The 18387-nt window shown below is 56.1% G+C and overlaps 9 protein-coding genes across 9 annotated transcripts; 3 read left to right on the top strand and 6 right to left on the bottom strand.

Annotated features, from left to right (window-relative positions):
* Window positions 1–566: 566 nt before the first annotated feature.
* Window positions 567–1634, bottom strand: B0H64DRAFT_205535 (uncharacterized protein). The gene has a single exon (XM_062799333.1). The coding sequence runs from the start codon at window positions 1359–1361 to the stop codon at window positions 786–788; it is 576 nt and encodes a 191-aa protein (XP_062656587.1). The 5' UTR covers window positions 1362–1634; the 3' UTR covers window positions 567–785.
* Window positions 1635–3908: 2274 nt separating this feature from the next.
* Window positions 3909–4778, bottom strand: B0H64DRAFT_444371 (uncharacterized protein; the record flags this gene model as incomplete). Its single annotated transcript, XM_062806779.1, has 2 exons — window positions 3909–3947; window positions 4320–4778. The coding sequence occupies 2 exons, from the start codon at window positions 4776–4778 to the stop codon at window positions 3909–3911; spliced, it is 498 nt and encodes a 165-aa protein (XP_062656586.1).
* A 1715-nt stretch (window positions 4779–6493) lies between these two features.
* Window positions 6494–6928, bottom strand: B0H64DRAFT_444370 (RlpA-like double-psi beta-barrel-protein domain-containing protein-containing protein; the record flags this gene model as incomplete). Its single annotated transcript, XM_062806778.1, has 1 exon — window positions 6494–6928. The coding sequence occupies one exon, from the start codon at window positions 6926–6928 to the stop codon at window positions 6494–6496; it is 435 nt and encodes a 144-aa protein (XP_062656585.1).
* Window positions 6929–8083: 1155 nt separating this feature from the next.
* Window positions 8084–10208, top strand: B0H64DRAFT_403417 (Alpha/Beta hydrolase protein). Its single transcript, XM_062804307.1, has one exon. The coding sequence runs from the start codon at window positions 8208–8210 to the stop codon at window positions 10023–10025; it is 1818 nt and encodes a 605-aa protein (XP_062656584.1). The 5' UTR covers window positions 8084–8207; the 3' UTR covers window positions 10026–10208.
* Window positions 10209–10325: 117 nt separating this feature from the next.
* On the top strand, window positions 10326–11267 carry B0H64DRAFT_363398 (uncharacterized protein). Its single transcript, XM_062801802.1, has 2 exons — window positions 10326–10841; window positions 10911–11267. Exons 1-2 carry the CDS (start codon window positions 10753–10755, stop codon window positions 11173–11175), a joined length of 354 nt encoding a protein of 117 aa, XP_062656583.1. The 5' UTR covers window positions 10326–10752; the 3' UTR covers window positions 11176–11267.
* A 329-nt stretch (window positions 11268–11596) lies between these two features.
* B0H64DRAFT_345305 (uncharacterized protein) lies at window positions 11597–13344 on the bottom strand. Its single transcript, XM_062801312.1, has 4 exons — window positions 13146–13344; window positions 12545–13085; window positions 12272–12481; window positions 11597–12211 (listed from the first exon to the last, which is right to left on the bottom strand). Exons 1-4 carry the CDS (start codon window positions 13215–13217, stop codon window positions 11610–11612), a joined length of 1425 nt encoding a protein of 474 aa, XP_062656582.1. The 5' UTR covers window positions 13218–13344; the 3' UTR covers window positions 11597–11609.
* Window positions 13345–14245: 901 nt separating this feature from the next.
* B0H64DRAFT_205341 (phosphotransferase enzyme family-domain-containing protein) lies at window positions 14246–15758 on the bottom strand. Its single transcript, XM_062799330.1, has one exon. The coding sequence runs from the start codon at window positions 15630–15632 to the stop codon at window positions 14277–14279; it is 1356 nt and encodes a 451-aa protein (XP_062656581.1). The 5' UTR covers window positions 15633–15758; the 3' UTR covers window positions 14246–14276.
* A 475-nt stretch (window positions 15759–16233) lies between these two features.
* B0H64DRAFT_205336 (uncharacterized protein) lies at window positions 16234–17028 on the top strand. The gene is made up of 2 exons (XM_062799329.1): window positions 16234–16645; window positions 16708–17028. The coding sequence occupies exons 1-2, from the start codon at window positions 16511–16513 to the stop codon at window positions 16900–16902; spliced, it is 330 nt and encodes a 109-aa protein (XP_062656580.1). The 5' UTR covers window positions 16234–16510; the 3' UTR covers window positions 16903–17028.
* A 522-nt stretch (window positions 17029–17550) lies between these two features.
* Window positions 17551–18030, bottom strand: B0H64DRAFT_376033 (uncharacterized protein; the record flags this gene model as incomplete). The annotated part of the gene is made up of 2 exons (XM_062802453.1): window positions 17551–17786; window positions 17943–18030. The coding sequence occupies 2 exons, from the start codon at window positions 18028–18030 to the stop codon at window positions 17551–17553; spliced, it is 324 nt and encodes a 107-aa protein (XP_062656579.1).
* Window positions 18031–18387: the final 357 nt, after the last annotated feature.

Raw genomic sequence — 18387 nt, 5'->3', positions numbered from 1 at the left:
ATCAAACGGGCAGCCAACCGCAGCGTAACGTACCGTATTGTAAGATACGGATATAAATGGGCGGATGATTTGCAAGGGGTTCCCGAGGTCCCAGACCGGGGCCTTGCCGAACGCGGACCCAATCCCGGCAGCAATCAAAAATCCTTCATGGCAAAACCGCGTCCTGTGACGCTCGCGGCGCCGGACCAGGTTGACGAATCGCCAACTGCGTCAAACTTTCAGCCGTCGCGACCTGGGTGCATTCCCGAGGTCGTTTGCATCATGCCCTCCCGCTCCCCTCTTCGTATCCGATGTAATCGCCTCCTTTGTTCGAACGCAATTCGGACGAAGAACGCTTCCAGCACGTGAGCTTTTCTCCATGTTGTGCAGGTCCCGCGACTGCCGGGTGCATCGCCTCCCACGGCGGACATTCGGCCTTTTTGACGCGGCGGTCCTGCTCGATTTCGATCAAGCCTCGGCCGTTTCGTCCTTGTCAACGGTCAGCGCCGGGCAGCGCCGGTCACCCGACCCGCCACGATGGACTATCGTGACTATGCAGGTAGTGTAGTCGCTGTGTAGAGTGTGGCGAGCCTGTCGTTCAGGCCGGTCGAATGCTCTGGATCGGGCCCCTAGTTTGTTTCTGGAGTAAATGGACATCAACAACAAGGTCTCGCCGGCTAAAAACGGTCCTTTTCTGGGGAAAGCTGGCTGGGCGGGTGCTGGGCTCCTGGGCTTTTTCTGGCCCGGGTGCCCGGCCGGCCCTGCAAGACCTCCCCGGGCACCTCACCCCACAATTTCGCGCAGAATCATGGAACTTTGGAAGCCTTTTTCCATTTGCTCGTTGCCAGCTTTTGGCTTTCCACATGGCACGCATCTGGGGCCCCTCTTTTGCTTGTGTCAATGACATGCTCGACATGGTGGCTGACTCGGCCTGACGGTCGCCTTGAGGCCCTGCAATTGGCCAGATATCCGCTGGCGGCCTTCTGTCCTTCTCTTCTTTTCGTGATCTCCACCACCAACACCAACAGACCCGCTTCTCCGGGAAAGTTCTGCGAAACCCCGACCGAAAGTGTGGAATCCAGAGCAGAGTTGCATCCCCCACTTTCACGCCACACTCGAATCTCCTCACTGCCACGAACTCCAACGACAGCCCAATCTTCGCGCCCAGAGTCGGGCGAACCGGGCTGAGTTTGTGCTTCGAAAAATGACCACGCTCTGTTCACCTGCAAGAGCTGGACTTGACGATATGATCCTCTCATTTGACATCTTGCCGCGACCCTGCCAATGATGGTAACGTTGTTGACGCCCAACGCCGTGTGACCGTCGGTCCGCGCCACGCAGCCAAGTTGGGGTAAACCGCCGCGTCCGCGTTGAAGGATCATGCGCTTCAGGGAGCGGTTGGGGATCGGGCCGAAAGTCTCCGCCGCCGTGCATCATGTGGACTTGTCAGCCTTTCGAGTCGACAATAATCCGTCACGATCTACAATGACTCCATCGACACGATGTTGAGAGAACAAAGGAAGGAAATTTTCACGTGCCGCTGGAATTTGAGGCTTGGCTTCACAACGCTTTGTTCGGCTTCCGAGTCGTCCTCGGTTCATCGCGCTGAAATCGTCTCCTCGAGCCGACGGAAATGGAGTGCTGGATTGGTCAGGTCGGATGCTCTGCCGCCATTTCCCAAAGTCCCAAAAGTCCCACCGTTCAAGCGAACTCGGGACCGTCGCTTCAAGGCCGCCTTGTTTCCATTGCACGCATGACTGACGCCGAGTCCCGTTTCGTGTTCAAAAATAACAAGTCGGCGGCCGCGAAAGCACCGATCCAGCTCGCTCCAACCATGAGTGCCGGTGGCGCACGCAGAGCTCCGCGCCAAGTTTCCAGGTGCCAGCGCCAGGCCGTGAGGAAAGGCCCTTGGCAACTCGGAAGGCGTCATGCTGGCCATGGTCGCCGCCGCCAGGTCGAGCGCCTCAATGCGGGGAAAAAGCTTGACCATCGAGGCGATTGGTGAAGTCGGTGGCGGGATGCTGGCCTTCCCGCAACATGGACTGCGTGATATATTGCACCGCAATTGGCGGTGCGAACCGAGAGCTCCTCACGTCAAAAGACAAGAATTTCCTGTCGGCGGCGATCCCAAACCTTCCAGGCGGCGGAGTGCATGTCTCGTCGGCGGCATGGGGCAGGCAAACACGCCAGCCACGAATTACGGTAACGTATTCGTACTTCGTACCGTACGTTACTTGTTAAGGGAAGACGGGTCGCATTTGCTGCAAGGTCTGTCGATCGGTGTCACGCCACACCGGGTTCCGCCGTTGAGGAACAAGAAATCGAAGCCGCTCGGAACACCGCGTCGAAACTGTGCGTACTTCCAAAGTCAAATAACTACTTCATATGGGTCACTGCCGCCGACTGGCCCATTCAAGCACGCAATCAAGCCAAAGGCCTCTAGCGAGCCGTAGAACCCCCATTTACGTAACCATTCGTCAGGCCCCGGCATCGAGGATGTGTTTAGCAGGCGCGCCATTTGCTCGCAAGCTGACCGTGTGTGCTCGTTGGCCCATGAAGACATGCCCTGTCCCTCGGGGATTCCTCGTCCCGGGTTTCCCGCATCGGGAATCTGGAATTCGGTCCGTTGCGAGCGGGATCAGCGAAATGCTATGTGGGGCACGACCTCCAAATCATCCAGCTCCATTTCATAAGTGGAAGAAAACAAAACGAACAATTCCATATAAATAGCGTGTGCCGTAGCCTGGGCTGCAGCTGTAAGCGGGTATGAACTAGGACGATAGCCAGAAAGCGACCCACGTACCTAGGTGTGTTTGTAAGAATCGATTGACAACAGCATATCGACGCCGTGTATGCCCGGTCACCGGCGACATTGAAGTCGTCATGAAAACAAAAGCTCGGTGCCTATTGGAGGAGACGCATCAACACTGGGCCATCGAGCAAAGAACAATTTCCCCCGTACTTGTCAGATCCCACACAGCAAGGCCCTGTTGCGCATTCCACGGGAATTCGGAACTGCTCGGAGTGTTCGTTGCAGTGCCCCACCAAACATCAATATCGTATGATGCATGACGTACTTGACAATGCCCCTACGGCAGATGAAAGGCCCATGATCAAGCAGCCCCGGGTACGAGTGACTGAATATGACGAATTTGAAGCCATGGTCGACAGATTAGGGAAGCTGGCAAGGAAAAGAGAGCGAGTTTGGAAGCCGCAGCCTACATGTACTGAAATGGTACTTGACCTCCTTATTTCCCAATTTCGCGCTTCTTAAGTACATGTCTGATCAACATTAAATCATCAATCCACGTACTCTTCTATGTATATACTATAGCCACCTTCGTAATCTCGTACTTAACCCGGTGTTTTACACAAAAGTTGCCCCCGCGAACCCTACTTGGTCATTTACACCGTCTCTTTCTGTCTTTCTTAGGCGCTGCTTAGACACTACTAGTACTTAGAGTGGAATCAGGGAAACTACCAAACGTGGTTTAGAGACATAGATTGTGCTCCCAACTAAGTATAATCCAAATAGCAAGTTGTCAAGAGTATAGGTTATAAAGGGAAGCATGTTAAAGACGATAGAAAACTAGTGGGCTAGAGCCGGTACCGTTAGATCATGTTTCGGTTACCAAAGGGGCTCGCAGATTAAGAAGAAGGTACAGGTGGCATCTACTTTACTAATTGACAATGATGCAATGAGGTTGTTAAACTAGGTAAAGTGATCAAAGATGCCCCGGCGCCGCTCCATCCCGGCCCGTCCGCCTGAGCGACTGAATTGAGAAATTTTAGATTGTGACCGAACGCGTTCGTTCGAGTTTCTTACAGTCCCGCGAATCTCTTCGCTGACGAGACTTGGGAAGACATACGGGCGAACAAAGGCACAAGTGATGCACCTATTCGCGAAGTCTCTCGCGTAGTTTGTGATGTCATCCAAACACCCCCATGCCGTGGCAGATGTTGCCGGTCTAGAAACCATCCATGTCAGGATGCAAGACTCCATGAAAATGAATCCGAGTAATTCCAAACCCCCAGCAGACCAACAAAACCTAAGGTATCCTAAACAACCCGGAAAACATACAATACAACCCATCAACTCCTAACCCCCCAAACACCGCATCCATCACCCCGTCAGCCCATCCATCGCCCCTTCACGATCCATAACCCCATCATCATCATCATCATCACCATCAACCCCTCCCCTCTCCCATCACCCCATTACCCCCTCCCCCCTCCCAGGAACCACAAACCCACCCCCAGCCCCACCACCACCCCACAATAGCCACCACTCCCACCAACAACACAGCATACCCAACCCCGACAACCACCCGCCGCCTCACCCGCCGCCGCTGCTGTTGCGCCAGGCCCTGGCGGTAAAAGTCACGCGCCTCGCGCGCGAGGGCGTCGGTCCACTCCGGGCGCGGCGCCTGATGTTTCCATGTCTCGCGCGGGAGTGGTTGGAGGAGGAGGGGTTGGGATTCGGAGCTAGGCTGGGACTGGGACTGGGGGGGTTGTGGATTGTTGTTGGCGTTGTGGCTGTTGTGGCTGTGGTTGTTGTTGTGGTTGTTGTTACTGTTGTGGTGGTTGTCTCCGCGGGACTCCGGGGTCCCGGAGCCGGGCTCCACCTGTTCCGGTTTTGTTGTGGGGCCCGGCGCGGCGGTCGCCGGGTGGGGCCGTTGGGTCGGGTCGGTGGGGCCCGTAGTTGCTGTGAACGGGGGTGATGGGGACCGCGACGGCGCGGGCGGGGTGGAAAAGAGGTTCGCCGGTGGCTGGATGGGCATGCGGGCGATTGGTGCCATGGTGATGTGCCGGTTTGGGCGGTTGTGGTGGTTCGCTAAAGGTTTTGCAGTTCGGGTTGTGATGGGCCGGGACCGGGTGCGCTTGTGAGCGCTTGTGAGCTCCCAGTTGTGTCTGTGGTGATGGCGAAACTTGGATTTAATGCCAATGGCAAGGTGGCTCGACAAGAGTTTATGGGACGGGAGTCGGTGATGGCACGTTGGGTTGATTTCAGGCAGCTGTGTTTGGGGCGCCAAGCGGGGACACAGCCTCAAATGTGCCTCACTGGCAGAGGTCGCCAGGTGTCTGTCTATTTGGAGCGAAGATGCTGACGGTCAATCGCTTCGAGGCAGTGCACACAGGATCAGTTCCCCACATCTTTTGGGCAACCCTTGGATTGTGCCCTGGCGCCGCGTGGTGCCTGCCGACATGAGAGCAGTGTTCCGGCAGCGTTGCCGCCGTGATACCTAGGTAGGTAATTATCCTCAAATGCACAAACACCAGCGACGACGACGTTAATCCCCCAACCTTGTATTTTGCCCTGCACTCTTCATCCCTTGCCGTAGTCCCCAGCTCGTATACCCTTCCTCTTCCAACCGCGGTGGCCGCCGTCAAAAGACGTGGCGACGCTGCCGGTGCCTTTGTTAGAGTCGGCGGGTGGTGTAGAGCCGGCAGTCGGGTGCGATGTCGGGCACAGGTGGCATTGTCGGTGTTAGGGCTACAGTCGCTAGCAAAACCAAGATAGGTACCTACGTAGGTAGGTAGGTACTTAGCTACCAGATATAGGCCGCCTTGGGGTTAAGTCCTTACCAGAACTCGCAAAATCAATACGGCCGTCCATGGCAGGAAAGCCGAGTTGAAATAATTCGAGACTACCTAGAGAAAGAAATTTAACCCTAGACCATTAACTGCTTTAGGGACCTTAGCGAGATTGGGGCTATTGGGTTATTCGCAGCAAATAATATCCTGCTTGTGTTCTCGACAAGCCTGAATTCATGGGGAGCTGTTTAACAAACGTGGAGTCGAGGTTGAAGTTAATGTTAGGTTTTGGGTGGAGAAAAGGGGGACCATAAGGAAGCCGTTGCGCATTTGCCTTGACCTCCACACTGCACCATCCTGGGAAGGAAGATCATCTTGCATGGACCGTATCATCATCGGGCCCATCTGAGCCAGGATGGGGTTCCACGAGGCGTGGAAGCAGAACCGACGGGACATGCCACCGTTCTGACAGTAGGCTAACGTGATCCGGCGAGGAAGAATGAGCTTTGAGGTGCTACCAAAGGGCTCTCGAAAGGATGTGTGGTCATGGTATTCCTTCATTGAAGACGAGACGGGACCGCAAGGCGAGTTGGGGCCATGCTGCTGAAATGATGGGCGATGCGTTCGTTCCCAACACACCGCTGTGTTGGGTTCACTTTGATATTATTACAGGTAGGTACCCAGGTAAGCTTGCGTCGATGGTCGCTGATCACAACTATAAGGATCAAGTCTACAATCGAGCGAGCGAAACACAAACGCAGCGAGAAACAGAAAGGAAAAGAAGAGCGGGAACTGAACGGTTTCCGAAAGCGATCCACCTCTAGCCTAATCCGAGGAGCTACCACCACCATCTCCCCAGATCTAGGTCATCCGTGACCAAACCCTCAGTGTGACCCCCAATTCCTCAGAAAAGGACAGCCCAATCAGCGTCCCATTTCCTTCCTCTCCCCGACCAGATTGACGGCGGAAGGGCGCCCAATCAGATCCAGACCCAGGAGCCCTGGATGACGCCGAGGCTGAGGGCGGCGAGGGCCTGGAAGGCGGCCGGGCTGAAGTCGAGGTCGCCGGCGTTGCAGGCCTCGCAGCGGTCGACGACGGTGACGTCGACGGACCGGCCGGCGTATGTGGCGCGCAGGCGGCGGCCACAGAGCGGGTTTTTGTTGGGGTTGCCGCCGGGAGTGGACGGGTCGAAGTCGGCGTGGCTCAGCGCCACCACCAGGTCGCCGTCGCCGTGGTTCTGCCCGCACGCGCCCAGGCCCGGGTTGTAGTACGTGAAGCGGCCCGCGGCCGGCACCGCGCGCTTGTCGCCGCCAGCGGCCGCCTCGACGGCGCCGGTCGAGATCGGGGTCGCGGTGGTGGCGCCCATGAGGGTGGCCGTGACGGCGAGAACGGAAGCAATGGTGGTAGCGAACATCTTGATGGCGTTCGAGGTGATAGTTGTTTTTGTTTGTGCAGTTGAGGTTGGAGACAAGAAGATGGTAGTTTTCTTTGCCCAAAGGAAGAGTGGACTGGTGGTGAAGAGGAGGAAGTGGACTGAAAGTGGTTGAGGTCAAGGTAATATATAGGCGAGAGATCTTGGGCTTCATCCCATATCTTCCCAGCAACTTGCTGTTGCGGGCGCAACTGACAATTGCAGTTGCGGAATACTCCCCCCCTATAGCCGGGCACGAGCAAGTTACTGCCTCCCATGACGCGTCAAGTCCGTGCTGAATCACTTCGTCCCGTCTCAGGAGAGCTCATATGTGCAGTAACGGCAGGAATGCTCTCCAACAAGTTCCAGTTAGGTAGCGGAAGACTTCCGCACACATCAGAACATACACTGCGATACATACAGGGCTGTTCACTCATCAGTATGTGAACTATGTGAACAAGGTGAGTGTGTTTGTGCCTTATTGTGTATGTGGTTCATCACGTTCCAGAGTATTCTGCATGGACGATCATCTTGCTCTCTTCGGCTGCACTGTACAACCACCGATGTTTGCTCCTTTTACATTCCCAACCTTCGGAGCCGACCCCTGTTTTGGAGGCCAAGAGTCCTCGGGAAAGTGCGCTCCTGACTGGCGCCAGGTTATTTTCATGTTTTTATACGACGAAATGATAGCAGTTGGTGGAGAGGTTGGGGAAGGGCAAATTTCCAAGCTCTGGCCCCTTTCTTGGGGTGGGTCTTTGTTTACTTTCTTTTCATCCAGTCCCAGCACCCATATTAGCGGTGGGAACATGCGTAGGCACCTGCCTGTAACTACCGAGAACTTTACGAACTGATCTTGCATGTGGTCGATTCCGGACGCTTTCCTAAATGCACCAGGTCTGGAGAGGCCTTCGAGAAGAGGTCAGGGTTGCCGAGGAAGGCACTGCTCCCAGTGGCAGTCCCCAAGGTGAAGAACGTCGAAAGAAAGTTAGGACAGTTACTTCGTACTCCCTTGGCGTTTATGCGTTCTGATGCTGGAGGCTGATTTGGTGGAATCCCCCCCCACCGGTACCGGACCAGAGACCTTCCAGACTGGGAAGTGGAAGCGAGCCTCAGCCTCGGTAAGGCTCCCCAGGTTTCCCCGCAGGTCATCGTGCCGCTCTCCTGGTTTCCCGGGCTTCCCTGTCGTCCGACATACTCTCGACAGGCATTTGACCCCAGACGACGAGGAGAGTCGTGTAAAGCGCAAGAAACCGCGCAGACGGCTGCACCACTGCATTTCATCATGAGGGCAGCAGCCCCGCCCGCAAGGGATTGCGAGAGCGCGCCCTTGATAACGGGTGCGCCACCCGCCGTCGATGCCGCGCCCGAGGAGCAAACTAAGAAGGTTCCATGGCGTTTCACCACCCGCCAATGGGCCGTTTGGTTCATTTTGATGTTCATATACTCCTATACCGTTCCCGACCTCATCCGGCCCTACATACGCAGGCTGCTCGGGACCCACCCACGTATCACCTACCCCGGCGAGCACATACCTTGGACCGACTGCGGCACCGTCGCCGGCCGTAGCCTGGAATGCGCCAACCTGACCGTGCCCATGGACCACTTCAACGCCTCCAACAACCTCCCCGGCGACAAGTCCTTCACCATCCCGCTCGTGCGCCTGCGCAGCCCCAACCCCACCCCGGCCACCCGCAACCTGCTGCTCAACCCGGGCGGGCCGGGCGGCTCGGGCACGGGGATCGTGCACCGGCGCGGCGGGCAGATCGCCGCCGTGGTCGGCGACGGCTTCCACCTGGTCGGGTTCGACCCGCGCGGCGTCAACCAGTCGCTCCCTCGGGCCAGCTGCTACCCGAGCGACGACGCCCGCCGCGCGCTGTCGGCGGTGCGCGCCAAGAAGGCCGTCGAGGACAGCGGCGAGCTGTGGGCGTGGACGGAGGGGTTCGTCCGCGCCTGTGCCGATACCATGGGCGAGCATGGGCGGTACATCAATACCCCGCAGACGGCGGCCGATATGAATGCCATCTTGGATGCACTCGGCCAGGAGGGGTTGTATTATTGGGGGCTTAGCTATGGGACTATTCTTGGTCAGACGTATGCTACTATGTTTCCCGAAAGGGCCGAGCGGGTGATTGTGGATGGGGTTGCGGGCCAGGTTGACTGGTATGAGAGCCTGCTTGATGCCGAGATGATGACTGATACGGATCGGGTGCTTGAGGGGTTCGTGGACGAGTGTGTCGAGGCTGGAGAGGCCGATTGTGCTCTGGCGGGACTGGCGGGGTCGAAGGAGGAGCTGTTGGAGTTGGTCGTGAGCGGGATTGCCAAGTTGAAGGATGAACCGATCGGAGTGTACGTCAATAACACGGTGCATGGTGTGCTGGATTACTGGGCGGTCTGGCACAATGGCGTGTTTCCGGCGCTGTATAAACCGGCAAGTTGGAGGGACCTCGCCACCAACCTGGCTTCGCTATTGCAAGGAAACGCTACCGAGGCGTTTCTGGCTTACGGCAGAGAGGAATCTTGGGGAAGCTTAGGCGATGCGCTCAAGTTTGTCGCCCTCAACGACGGCACGTCGGGGTCCGCCAAATGGCCGGCGGATCGGCTCGAGCTGCTGGACCAGTTGCTCCCTTTCTTCAACTTGTCCCTCTTCGCCGACACCGAGCTTGACTATTACTTCTCTAAGCAGGCTTGGACCGTCCCCCATACGCACACCTTCGTGCCCAAGGAAAAGGTCAAAACGGCACACCCGCTGCTGCTGCTCTCGACAACGTATGATCCCGTTTGCCCTCTGGTTTCCGCAAAGGGGGCAAACGAGGTGTTTGAGGGGTCACGGATCGTTGAGGTCAAGGGATACGGTCATTGCACAATATCTCTGCCATCTCTATGTGTGGCACACCATGTGCGGAACTTCCTGTACGATGGGAAGCTGCCGGACGAGCATGTGCAATGCGAAGCAGACGGCAAACCGTACTTTTCCACGCCCGAGCAAACAACGGCTTCGGTCAAGACCCTGTTTCAGACTCTGGGAACCGAGGATAGATGGATTTGGCACGCGCAACAAGAACTTGCTCAGGACTCATGGCTCGGACCTTGGAGAAGGTAACTCACTATTGTGTAATATATCCCGATCAGATTCAAGTTGATAAAAGAACAAAAACTCACCGATGAGGTGGTCGACAAACGTGGCGGCGCTGCCTGACGATTTATCTAAGCACTCGCGCCTGAATGGGCCCCCTCGGACTATTGTATTCGTATACAACACAGCGGTCCATAGCTCACTATCCGCAAGTTCTTCGTATCCGCTTGTGAATGAACGAATAAGCCGCTGCAACTGTGGGCCTTGGAGCTTTGTTAGGCACCACTGCCTCGGGCGCGTCAGCATGAAACTGCCAGACCCTCGCCTGGCCTCTTTATCGGGTTGAACCCGACCACCTTGACCCATGGTAAATCTCCGGCGCTTACAGTGCGGGCTTGTTATCATACCACATGAGCGGCCTGTGGAGCTTGAAATTTGGTCAAGTCGCGTTTGATGGCCGCCACGCCTGTCACGAATACAGCCGTGACATGAAAGTGAGACTTGCAACTGGAGGCGGCCACGGCCTCTCGCCGGTCCTACACCCGACGATTTGCGCGCATCGCCAAACAGGACAATGAACCTCGAGTGCGAATGTAAGTCAGGTCGAACCAGTATAAGTTGTTTGCATCCCTTCTGTGAAATGCAAAATAATTACCAGACAGCTTCTACAACAACCACAACATCTCAACACAACCACAACCACAAAACACTCTTTAAAACCCACACACTAAGTTCTTCAACTTAAACCTTCAATATGCGTGCCACTGCCACTCTCCTCTTCGTCGCCGGCCTCGCCAGCACTGCCCTCGGCGCCGCCACCAAGATGTACGACGACGAGAACTGGTACGTAACATCAAACTCCCCATCGCAGATCCCGCAAAAGTAAAACCTTGGACTAACCCCCCGCACCAGCTCCAACGAGGTCGACAAGAAGGTCTTCAACGGCTTCTCGACGGGCGACGCGCCCCTGACGGACAACATCAAGGCCATCAAGGTCGACGCCATCTCGGACGTCTGGTTCGCCTACCAGGACAGCGACGGCGACGACTGCAAGGGCGACCTGCTCACCAAGCTCGAGGACGACAAGTGCATCAAGGTCGCCGAGCTCGGCATCGGCTGCACCCGCCTGTGCGCCGGCGGCCTGGGGGGCGGCGACTGCGCCTCGACTACCGCTTAAGGGCAGCTGGTACTGCCTTGATGGGGAGTTGTTTATTGGTGATCATGGAGTTAGAAGCGAGCTAGACATATATGGATAAAGTTTGAAACGTGATGCCGATGTGCAGTCCCCCCTGCTTTTGTGACACTTTAGAGTATTCCTCGGGGGAAATCCGGTTTCCAGGTTGTCTTGATCCCATCCGTGAAGTATTACATACCTCTACTATCCACCAACTGGGAAATACCGCAGCCCAGGTAAGGTATGCAGGCAGATGGCAACAAGTCAGACACAGCGCTTAAACCTATCCAGGCTTCTAAGTTTACTATGAAGGCTCCCGGGACGCCGCGATATGCTCCATACAAATACAAAATGACTTTCTAATGGTATTAGACAAAAGAAACCAGAACCCCCCAAAACGCCGCCCCCCTTTATGTACACCCAACCCAACCCCAACCTCACCGCATTCCCCCCGGCTGCCCAAAGTCAAACCGAAACCCCATATCCTGCGACGCCTGATTCCCATGCACCACGATCCTCGCGCTCATCGGCCTCGCCACCTGCGCAACCTCATACACATGATGTCCCGTCGGCGTCTTCGCCGACTCCGGTGTCTCCTCCTCCTCCTCATCACCCCTACCACCATCACCACCACCACGCTGACCACCAACCGTGCTAGTACTGCTCGTCGTGCGGATACTCTTATCCCCCAGCGGATGGTACACACCTTCATCTACGGACTGACCGGCCGGGTAGCGCATGAAGTCGACGCTCATGCGGCCCGAGGGCAGCGTGCGGTTGAGGAAGCGGTTGTCGTTGCTATGACGGGTCGTGCCCTCCCAGTCGTGGAATGTGTCGAGCAGGGTGTCGAGGAGGCGCTTGCGGGGCGGTTTGGAGGAGTTGGAGGGGCGGGCTGGCGGGGAGAGGTGGTGCTTTTCGGGCTGGTGGTGGTGGTGTTTGTGGTTGTGGTGTTGGTGGTGGGCGGCAGCGCGCGCGCTGGAGGGTCGCTCGTTGTGCACGAAGAGCATGCGGAAGGAGACGAGGCAGGAGATTATGTAGGCTGGGAGAGGGTGTTAGTTAGGTATGGTGGGATGGACTTTGGGGATGGAGAAAGTCTTACCCATGATGAATTCGATCGAGAGCCAGAACCATGTCCATGCGATGTTTTGGGTTTGGGAGCCGTCAGTGACAACCCTGCCCGTGTGGATAGTGCCGCGGATGATGGTCACAGCGACGGTGATCAAGGTCAAGGAGAAGATGGCGCCGAGGATCAGCTTCTTCCGCATGGTGAGCCGAACTTTCCACAGGATGACGATGGGAAGGCAGAGGACTAGAGCTGTTGTCAGCGACATGCACATTGTGAACTCGGTTTCACGGGGGTTGATGTCCTTACTGAGTAGATCCGAGGCCGCGTCAATGGTGCAGTACGCCACCATGTAGGTCCATTGTCGTGCAGTCTCGCCGTTGGCGGTGCACTGAGAAAAGATGACGTCGAGGGAGCTCAATATGCACTTGTACTCAATGAGGGCGATGCTGACGGCATATGACGCTAGGGTCACAAACGCGACAAACCACCAAAACATGATGTACTTGGGTATTTGGCGACCGAGGCGATGGAAGAAGAGGAGGAAGCTCAACTTGACTGCGTGGACCCCCGTGATGCTAAGGATTCCTTGGATGAAGATGCCGTGCAGGGCCTTGGGCACGTCGTCGGCGAAAGTCGCGGGTATGAGGATCGAGCCGTTAGAAACATCCTCGAGCATGTACACATAATGTAGCCGTACTTGGGCGACACAAGCTGCGGCGAGCTGGATGCCAAGTGCCACCATCATGATGCAGTCCTCGGGCAGGAGGCGACGGAAACATATCCACCTGATGTATGAGCGTGCACAGAAGCCGATGAAGCAGACTGCAAAGCCGACCCATATGACAGCCTGTGGTACCGTGTTAGAGGTAGATGGTTCAGTTGGGTTTTCTGGTTTTGGCCAACTCACTTTCATGGCCTCCACCGGCATTAGATGCTCGGTGGTGGGAAGTAGTCGGGGTTCGGACGCTGACAAGGACATGATGGTGTTGGAGGCTCAGACCAGACGCCAAGGACCACCAAAGATTGACCGGCGCTGGATGAAGAGCGGGCACAAATGTGCCCCGGAAGAGCGAATATGGTAGACTTTGTACCTGGTGTTGGAGGACACCGAGACTCCGCCAGACTCGCCACTGCCGAGCAGATTCTCAAACTCTCATCCTGCCGTGGAGCGGGCCAGTAGAAGAACATCTCGTCGACTTGAGACATGCGATGGACCCAAAAGCGAAGTGCCTGCCTGGGTAATGGCACGGTTGGGTATGTGCCGCTCAACTGAAGGTGCGCTGACTGGTTGGAGGGGATGGAGGGAAGTGAAAAATAGCTGACGGATGCGGCACAGCGGATGCGCAGCGACTTGGTAAGAAACCACCCAACCATTGGAGATACCCTGCCAAGCAGAGTGCAGTTGGTTGGGTGAGCAGGAAATGGTGCGCATTTGACTCCCTACCTCTGGAATTTGTGTCAAGGAGTCCCGAAACTCTAAAGGGGGTATGGGTGCGATATTGTTATTATTTGTGCACTCCGGTTGGACCGCAGATTCCAAGACACGGCACCTAGTTAAGTGAGAAGGATGAGATCAAAGAAGCCCTGATTTCTGGGCGTCGTTAGGGCTGACCGGAGCTGGGCAAAGCTGAGACAGTGAATCCTCGTCCCAAAGCAGCAAAAGCACCCGCGCCAACCCAACTCCTGCACTTGCAGCTGGAACCTGCCGGCTCTGCCACACATCTGCGTCGATCTCGATCCCGCCCTCCATGCTTCGCCGTTTGTGCAGGTCCCCCACAACAGGACCAACGGCACCACCAGGATCACCACCCCCTGTACATACGTCCCACCCGAACCCCAACACCAACCACAGTATACTAACAGATCACCCACCTCACACAGTAGATACTGCTGTGGGTTGGCCCGAGACTCTGCGCCGTACAAGTTACGCACGACATCAGTCACAGGGAGGGGAGTTGGACAGCGTTCGGCTGTGAAATTCCGAGCGAAATTGACTTGAACCTACGAGGATTTGCAAAGTCCTGGCAGCTGGCGTACCTCACTCTGATCCCTCCTCCCCGATCGCCCCAAAGCCGTCAATTCTCTCCTCGAGACCCTCAAACCCCTCAACCCCCTTTTCCACATCATCCAGCCACTTTCGTATCGTGCCGATCATAAAACAGTCGCTGCAGCTGGAGACGGCGAGATCGAAATCTCTCAGTTGCTGGCTCGATTTGAAGATCTCCACCCACTCTGGCTGTAGCCTCTCCATCTCCGCGAGAAAGACACGGCGGAGCTGCGTCAGCTCGTAGTGGTCGAGGTGTTCCCAGAAGATCTCAACCAGATTTCCATCCTCGTCGTGCCCGTACTCAGTCTTGACGGGCTCCTCGTCGCGGGGTGTCCCCTGCAGGAGGGGAGGAATCTGGCAGGCGTACCAGAGCGGGAGAGCCGAAATGCATTCCCAGTCTACCACCGCCGTCAAGTTTCCACGGTCATCCACCAAGGTGTTTTGGCGCGAGAGGTCATCGTGCAGGATCACGGTCCGCTCGGGCTCCGAGTCGGGGCCGGGCGGGGGGAAGAATTTGTCCAGCTGCTGTTTGAGTCGTGTGATGATGTCCATGGTGTGTCGGAGGTCTTCAAGATCTTCCTCGTCCTGATCCTCCGGCGCCGCATTCTCGAGACGGTTCAGACCCCCGCGACAGTCCATCTCGGCTAGTGACAACCGAGCCAGGAACCAGTCCCTGCTGGATTGGAAAGGGCCACGGGAGACTTGAGTATGGATGTGGCCGTCCCAGAGGAATTCGTTTGAGACAATTCGCTGGAGGCGAAAGGAGCCACGGTGCTGGGCTGAACTGCCAGGGCCCGGTCCCGCGTCATCCAAGAAGAGGTTGCCGATACCCCGAAGCTGGTTATGGAAGGTTTCGGAGTAGAAGAGCGCAAATCGGCGGACAATCTCCTCTTTGGCGGACAAGGTAACGTCCCTCCATCGATCACCTAAGGATCTGCCAGGCATTTTGGACATGACGATCCACTCGAACCCGATGGTGCTGGTCCGGTCTGCCTGGAATGAGATGATCTCGGGGACCGGTAGGCTTGTGTTGTCGCGGACCCATTGCACAGTAGCCACCTCGCTGAGTGTCTTCCATTTGGGGTCGACCGGCAGCGTGACGCGGGCGATGACCTCCTTCTTCTCAGGAAATGTGACGACGTAAACCTTGTTGAATGCGCCCTGGGCAAGGAATCTGATATTGCAAGGAACGCTGGCCAGGTCCAAGGAAGATGCAACAGTCTTTCTGATGGCGTCTTCGTCGGGTTCGACCGTCCAGCGAGGCTCCGCGCCCCAGATTCTATCCCGCAGCCACTCCAGGCCATCGAAGTCGGATCCTGGCTTAGCTTCAAGCTTGTCCCCCGACATGGTGAAATGAATGAATGTAAAAGATGACTGGGTTTGAGTTAAAGGGCGCAGCCACACGAAAGGCTTTCTAGTAAGTGGGTGTTTGGTTCTGAGAAGTCTATGGGCGCGAGGAAGAACAGGCCCTTTAAGGTACCTTACACAACCCCCCAATTTGTGTCGCACGGCAGCGCTATTTAAAGCGGGACCTGTTGGTCAGTATCATTGGTTGGCCATTCGAAACTTGTTCCGGCATTGCCCAACGTGCGAACGCAACCTAGCCGCCCTCACACCTGCGGCTGTGGTGGCCTTGGCCGTGATGTTGGTCGAACCAACTGCTTCAGCACTTGTCCATTCACACATATTCCTGACCATCTTCAGGAATATTTGGCCCCTAGCCCCTGGTACCGAAGCCTCGCCACACGGCGGTGGGCGGGCGCCGTTCATGGTCGTTCCTGAGGAGGTCTTCAAGCCACAGCGGCCGCTTACACCGTCTTCTTTGGCCCTGAACGGTGCACATCTCGAAATTCATTGATTGGCCTGCCGCAGCCTTTTACCAACAACCATCCTGATACAGTGATACAGGCCCCTAGATGTGCCACCTGCAACCCTACCCGTCCTCTTTGAGCGGTTGGTCTGGGTAGGTAATGAAGTGGTGGCAGCGGCGCGGTGGGGGAGGGGGGGATGTCCAGGACTGCTTGGGAACCAGAACTCGAAGGAAAGGAGCAAGACAAGGGGTGTCATAAGTTGAGTGGTTTCCCAACCTGCTGGCCACAGGGCCCTGCATCTCTCGTCCGCAAACCGCTAGTGATTCTCTTCTCGTTAAGTACCACATACCCCTTTTGCACCATTATTATCCCTGACCCCAATTCATCCCTGCCTACCTCTCCCCGGACGGTAACATGCCGGGGAAGGCTCCCATGGCGATCCGGGCCTTCATCGAGTCCATCCCCGATGCCAAACTGGTCGGATTCGCGGATCCGAACCCGACCTATACGATTTACACCAATGTAGACTTTCGTCTGGATCTCCAGAATGTTTGTGGACTTTCTTTTGCTCTCCGTAATTACATCCTGTGCCGACTTGCTAACAGTTCCAGAAAACATCCACGAAACCGCCCAAGTACAACTTGCAGGTTCAGGTTAACAGGCATTCGACCATTAGCACCCTGAAGAATATGAAGCAGAAGACTGGCAAGACCAGCACCAGTGTAGCGAAGGCTCTTGTTCCGACTGACGGGTCGTGGAGTGCTGCCAGGGTTCGGGCGGCCCTGCTCGCGGGCCGGATGTTTTAATCCTAGGAGGTTGGCCTGCCGGAAGACCAATGCATTCTTTTGCTTGTCTTTATCGCTCGCCGTTGTTACATTGAGTCTGGGTTCGGACTTTTAGAGAATCTAAATGCGAGTTACCGGAATTATGCCTCGTTTGTCCCGCTGTGCTCTGCCATTAAGTCGCGGGGAGAGATAAAGAGGTTGGTGAAGGGGCAGGTAAGGATTTACACCCGGTCCGGATCGTGAATTTGTCCTGCTGACGGGAGTAACCGCAGCGCCTCGGTACCTCACCCGTCTTCTTCGCTGTCTTTGCAAAGTGGAACCCCCCCCCCCCCCCCCTTTGGCACCTCCTTTTGCTACGGATAGGCAACCCATCGCCCGGGCAATGCTCCTCTTACCAATGGCTTCATTACACCCACAGCTTCCCATGCACCATTTCCACCTGGTCAGAAAGATGCCAATTAGAACCTCGCGCCCCCGTTACAAGCCAAACATATGGTCACATTTGCGGGTTGATAAGGTTGTTAACAGGCAACCTAAGACGATGATGATAAATGCCGAGAAACCCGACAGGATTGACCCGACCCTTCCTTGCCAAACCTCGACCTCACAGCGACCCCTAGCCTCCTCCCATGGCCTCCTTGGAGGACAATGCCCTCCTTCTTACCCGCCTCACCAAGTGCACTTGACAGGCTCGAAAATCATAGTCCCGCAGGTAAACCCTGTCCCGCATGTGTTTATATCGCTACTCGTTACATGCAGGCAGCTCTTGGTGGTCCAGCCCTTGAACTTGAAGTGCGCTCGGTCTCTCGCGTAGTCGGCGCAGAACTCAATCATATCGGGTACGGACGTCCCCCGGCAGCCATTGTCGGCGTCGATGCTGTAATCGCCGTTGGCTGTGTGGAATGCTAGGGAGGTAGCAACCAGCAAGGATTAGTTAAATTACTCTGGATATCGAGAAGGATAACAACGATAAGAGACGGCCGTAGCTATAACGGGGGGGAAGAGAGATCGATGCCGTTAATTTGACATACTGCCGTCGTATTGACAAATCCCAAACACACAAACCATGCCAACATTCATCCAGTCCGCCGAGGCCGTTGTTGCGAAGGCAGACAGGGCGGTGAAGAGGACCGGGACGTTGAGATACATGGCCAAGGTATTCGAGAGGTCTGTTGTTAGAAGTGGTGGTTGATGTTATGTCATTCGGTTCAACAAGAGGTGGCAAGCTCGCCATTATATAGATGTGGCTGCCCCTTTTGCCGTCGCCTAACAGATCTAACACCCCCCAGTGGTCTGTGGTCTGCTTTGAAGTTCGAAGCGACCTCATCTGCCCTGCCTCCTTCACTACTACCACGGTACATTAGTGCATCCTTCGTGTGGATGAAAGCATACGAAAGAATGCTGTACTCGAGCCTTTCGCGCGGGTGAAAGGACGAATAAATCCTTCGCCCCCAACTAAACAGGGGGACAGGCCTGTTCCGAGTTCGCTCGCGGCTACGGACTGCA

This window comes from Chaetomium fimeti (assembly GCF_033439085.1).
Source record: "Chaetomium fimeti strain CBS 168.71 chromosome Unknown B0H64scaffold_6, whole genome shotgun sequence".
Taxonomy (NCBI): domain Eukaryota; kingdom Fungi; phylum Ascomycota; class Sordariomycetes; order Sordariales; family Chaetomiaceae; genus Chaetomium; species Chaetomium fimeti.
This window is presented reverse-complemented; position numbering and strand designations above follow the sequence as displayed.